This window comes from Asparagus officinalis, chromosome 6, assembly GCF_001876935.1.
Source record: "Asparagus officinalis chromosome 6, Aspof.V1, whole genome shotgun sequence".
NCBI lineage: Eukaryota > Viridiplantae > Streptophyta > Magnoliopsida > Asparagales > Asparagaceae > Asparagus > Asparagus officinalis.
In genome coordinates, this window is record NC_033799.1 from 34,331,447 (window position 1) to 34,337,188 (window position 5,742).

The 5,742-nt window shown below is 35.1% G+C and overlaps 1 protein-coding gene across 1 annotated transcript; it reads left to right on the forward strand.

The window, feature by feature from the left end:
- Positions 2,438-5,742, forward strand: LOC109846046. Its single transcript, XM_020415269.1, has 6 exons — positions 2,438-3,145; positions 3,229-3,409; positions 3,596-3,814; positions 4,211-4,681; positions 4,824-4,877; positions 5,612-5,742. Exons 1-6 carry the CDS (start codon positions 2,438-2,440, stop codon positions 5,740-5,742), a joined length of 1,764 nt encoding a protein of 587 aa, XP_020270858.1.

Genomic DNA, 5,742 nt, shown 5'->3' on the forward strand with positions numbered 1-5,742 from the left:
ATAGTCTGTTTCAGGTGTCAAGAAGTGGGTCACGAGGCGAGGTTTTGTAGATCTGGAGTTCTTGGCCATGGTTCTGATACCAGTGGTCGCGGGAACGGGGGTAGAGGCTTTGGTAATGAAGGAAGAGGTCGTAGTTCTGGAGGTATGGTTTTTTCTGGAGGTCGTGGTAATGGAGGTCGTTTTGGGGGAAGAGTTGGGAGATCTGTTGCCAATCCCTGGCAATGGCAACGAGAGAAGGCGGTTACTGCCTTTTCTACATCAGGAAATCAAGATCGACCGTCAAGAAATCAAGATCGACCTCTGAAGAATGTTCATGTAGATAAAGGGAAAAGACCTATTTCTTTGGTGGATAGTGAAAAATTGCATGATTCTGTGCTTCAATTTCAAGATCAAGGGCCGAGGGATTTTGGGGATCTGGAGGCCGAATTAAAAATTTTAGGTGATCGCCCTCGTTTCTCTGCTGTTGTTCTTAATTTTGAGGGGGAAGTGAACTCTGGTTTTCAAAAATTCAGAAATTATGCTATTATCTCTTTTGTGGAAGGTAGTAATGTTTCTTTGGAAAAGTTAGAGTTGGATTTGAGAGCTTATTTTCCTATGAATAAGCATTGGGATGTGAGACTGTTTACAAATGGCGAGGTTTTGGTTAAAATTCAACCTTGGAGACAGATAGATGATTTGATTAAGATGGGGGTTATTTCTCTGAGATCTTGCAAAATTAAACTCCGACGATGGAATGCTTGGGAAGGGAATGTTATTGAGAAAAGAAATTCTTGTGTTTGGATCAAATTGAAAAATGTTCCACCTCATCTGTGGAATAAGGAATCTTTTGATTTGATGGTGAAGCCTTTTGCGGATCTTGTAGAACTTGATTCTTTAACAAGTGCTGGTACAGAATTTGTGGACGTTGTGATGTTGGTTAGGTGCTTGGAGTATATTGATGTTCCTAAGATGTTGAAGATTTTTGTTGGTAAAAATCAATACAATGTAGAAGTGTCCATTATGTCTGTTATGGGGGTAATTAGTGAAGGAGAAAGGAAAAAACAGAAAATTGACCAGGAGGAAAATGATACTAAACAGAATTCTTACAATGATAAATGGTTTAAGGGAAGAAAAGATAGTGGAACTGGATCTTCTTCGTTGATAGGATCTGATAATAATTCTTGGTCTGTTAGACATGATTTGAGAAATACTCCATGGGGATCTCCTGCTGCTAGGCTTTGGATGGATGCAAAATTTTTTTATCAGAAACAAAGTTCTGGATGGGAACCTTGGGGGGATAATGTTTTGAAGGATAATAATGTGGAACAATTTCTAGAAAAGTTGATGATGGCTGGGATAGAAGAAAATGTTATAAACATGGAAAATACAGAAGAAGATATTAGTAAAAGCGATTAATTAGTTGTTAATATTCCTTTGTCTTCTGAAGGTAGAGAAGAACCAGTTGTGGAGGAGGAATCTAACATAAGTGATGAATCCAAAGGTAAAGCTATCATAGTTAATGAAGATTTTATTTCTGATAAAGGGATATCAAGTCCAGATAACATTGAGGAAGATATGGCTAAAGAAGGTGATATTCTTATGATTCAACCTCTGAAGTCTCTGCCCCCTGAAGATCCAATTTGTAATACGAAGGTGTCATTTGTTAGAAGATGTGCCAGATTTGCTGCTCTTGAACCAATGTCTGCTTTAGATAGAGCTACTTCAGATTGATGACAATTTTACTTCTGGAATTGTCACTGGTGGGTCAGGTGAATCTTCTTCTTCCATGGGTTCTTTTTTTGTTCCAATTTTGTTTGAAAATTGCTCTAACTATCAATTACAGAAATATGCATCTAAATGTGCTATTTTTCTTGAGCCTCAGGAGAATTTTGATCCTATTAAAAAAGTGAGGCATATGGAACAAGAGAGAGCTACTGTTGAGTAGACTGTGCAGTCCCTATTCTGAGGTGTTTGTTTTGGTAACATGTTGATTACATGGAATGTCAGAGGTTTAGGGTTGAATACAAAAAGATTTGGTGTTAGATATTTCTGTCAGTTGAACAAATTTGATATTATTTGTTTACAAGAAACTAAGCTGAATTCTGTTACTGAGAGTATTTTAAAAAGTCTGGGGGGTAATATGTTTGATTGGTCTTTTATACCCTCTGAAGGCTCTTCTGGTGGAATTATGATTGGATGGAATAGCTCTAGTTGGAAGAAGTTACAAGAGAAAATTGATAAATATGTTTTGAATGTGGTTCTACAAAATAAAAAGAATGATTTTAAATGGACTCTCTCTTCAGTTTATGGTCCTCACTGTAATAGAGAGAGGCTTGTGTTTTGGCAGGAGTTGAAAGATGTTAAAAATATCTTTTCAGACCCTTGAATTGTGGTTGGAGATTTTAATGTTACTTTCAATTCTTCTGAAAGAAAAGGTAAATATAATCATAGAAGAGAAATGAAGGAGTTTAATGATGTTATTAATGAGTTGGAATTGATTGACAGTCCTTTACATGGGAGGAAATTTACTTGGTCAAATAAGAGAATGTCTCCTTCTATGGCTAGGTTGGATAGAGTTTTTTTCAACTCTGATTGGGAAGATATTTTTCCTTTTTCTAAACAGCAGGGGCTTAGCAGTCAATTATCTGATCATGCTCCCATTAGTTTTGATTTTGGGGATACTCAATGTTATGTTAAAAAGTTCAGATTTGAAAATATTTGGTTGCGATCTGAAGAGTTCATAAATAATGTGCCTGTTTGGTGGAGATGTGCTCCCTCAAGTGGTTCTGCAGCTAAGAATATAGTTGGGAAACTCAGATTTATGAGGAAATGTATAAAACAATGGATGCATTCAAATTTTCATAGTGTGAGACAACAAAAGAAAGATTTATTAGATAATCTTTTAACTTGGGAAGTTTTGGAGGAGAATAGAGATTTGTCTGATGATGAGTTGATCAAAAAAAATAACACTGTTTTACAGCTGAATGAAATCTTATTACAAGAAGAACGAATGTGGAAACAGAGATCTAAAGTACAATGGTTAAAAGAGGGGGATCATAACACTAAGTACTTTCATAAAATTGCCAATGGGAGAAAGAGAAGTAATTTGATTTCTTCAATTACTTATAATAATGTTGAAATTAGTTCTGAAGATGGTATAGCTCAGGTTTTTTAAATCATTACAAACAAATTTTTGGGAACAAAGTTACTAACAGGTGTCTCCTTGATTGGAATAGATTGTTTCCTGAGATTGATTGGGGGCCCAATGATATTGAACAACCTTTTTCGGTTGAAGAAGTTCATAAAGCCATTTTTGATATGAGTGGGGATAAATCCCCTGGTCCTGATGGTTTTTCTGCTTTATTCTTTCAAGTGTTTTGGGACATAGTGAAAGATGATATTATGAAGCTGTTTGAGGAATTTTATGAAGGTACTTTAGAAATCAATAGACTGAATTATGCTCATATTGTTCTTATTCCAAAAAAGATGGATTCTTTTACTGTTAATGAATACAGACCCATCAGTCTTCTTAATGTGATATATAAAGTGATTATTAAAGTTCTTACTAACAGGTTGAACACTAAGCTTGATTTTCTTATTGATCCATTACAATCAGGTTTTATTAAAAATAGATACTTGCTTGATGGGGTCGTTGTAGCTCAAGAGATTATCAATGACTGTTTTCAGAATAAGAAAAGAGGGGGAATTTTATTGAAGCTAGATTTTGTGAAAGCTTATGATATGCTTGATTGGAATTTTATTTTAGATGTTCTGAAGGCAAAAAAATTTGGGGATAAATGGGTGAATTGGGTGAAATTATGCTTACATGGGGGATGTCTGCCATTAATATTAATGGTAAAGTAGGGAGTTGGATCATGTCTAAGAGAGGAGTACGTCAAGGAGATCCTTTGTCTCCTCTTCTTTTTGTTTTGGCAGCAGATTCTTTCACCAAAATGCTTAATTTAGCAGTGGAGTCCCATCTTATTGAAGGTTTAGGACCTAATAATATGAGTGATAAAGTTCATTGTTTACAGTATGCAGATGATACATTGATTTTTTGTAAAAATAATAAAGAACAGTTGGCAGTTTTGAAATTGATTCTTTACTGTTTTGAATTAGCATCTGGTTTACAGATTAGTTTTAACAAGAGTGTGAATTAGCATCTGGTTTACAGATTAGTTTTAACAAGAGTGTTCTTATTGCTCTTGAGAATGATGAATCTTTACAACAGGGTTTGGCTTTGCTCTTGAGAATGATGAATCTTTACAACAGGGTTTGGCTACTATGATGAATTGTAAAAGTGGTAGCTTTCCTATTACTTATCTTGGGGTGCCCTTAAGACCTGGGAAATTAAAAAAAGATGATTGGTCTCCTCTGATTGTTAAAATTGAGAAAAGATTAGCTTTATGGAAAGGAAATTCCTTATCACAAGGAGGTAGATTAGTATTGGTTAATGCTGTTCTCTCCTCGATACCAACTTTCTGGCTATCTTATTTTTTATTTCCTTTATGGGTTATTGAAAAAATTGATAAGATGAGAAGAAGATTTTTATGGATTGGTTCTTTGGAACATAAAGGATGTTCAAATTTGGTTAAATGGGAAGAAGTGTGCAAACCAAAAAAGTGTGGTGGTTTGGGAGTTAAAAATTTGAAGGTAATGAACAAAGCCCTTTTAGGAAAATGGTTATGGAAATGGTTTGATGGTAAACCTGGTCTTTGGAAACAAATCAGTTTTCATAGTTATTTTGAAAGAAAACCTTGGTCTGAATTTTTATATTCTGACAGATTGCATCTTTCACATTTTTGGAAGAGTATTTTAATTAATGCTGATAGATTCTTATGCAGTACTCGAGTGGAGATTGGCAATGGAAATTATGCTTTATTCTGGTTGGATAAATGGTTAGGTTCATTTACTCTTGCCTCATTATTTCCTTCTTTGTTCTCTTTCACATCATCTCCTTATGCTTGTGTGAGTAGTTTGAGGGAGTTTGAAAATGATTCGTGGAGATGAGTGATTCATTTTAAAAGACAGTTGACAGGTGATTTGGTGTTGCAATATCTTAATTTGATGAATCTTATTAATTCAAAGAATTTCTTGATTCATGATGATAAAAGAGAATGGATATGGGAAGCAAAAAAGATGTTTACTGTCAAGTCCTTTTATCATTTTCTTAATGATGGATGAGTGAGATATGACTGTATGAATTTATGGGGCCTCCCTGTTCCTTTAAAGGTTAAGGTCTTAGTTTGGTTGGCTTTAAGGGAGGGTTTGAATACTAAAGATATGCTGAATAGAAAGGGTATTCATTTAGAGAAAACATGTTGTTTCTGTTCAAAAAAAGATGAAGATCATGCACATTTATTTCTTAATTGTGAGTTTGTATACTCAATCTGGAGATCTATTCAATTCAAGTTGAAAACTAGTAATGATTTTAGAATGAATTCTTTGAAAGAAGTTTGGCTATGCTGGAGTGGTGGTATTGGTGGAGAGCCTAACTTGAAGAAGTTAGTGTTGATTTGCTCCCTGATCTGGTGTGTGTGGCAGGAACGCAATGATAGATTGTTTTCTAATAAAAAGAAAGGATCTCTTCTCCTCCTGAATAAAATTGTGACTTATTCAACCTTCTGGTTAGGTTCTAAAGAGATTTCTGCTCGAGCTGCTAGGTTACAGGAAAGGAGGAGAAAAAAAGCTGCTGGGAGGCTTAATAATGATGGCACAACTGCTGGCGGGATGGCTGAGCTCCAAGTGATCCAGTTGGAATGA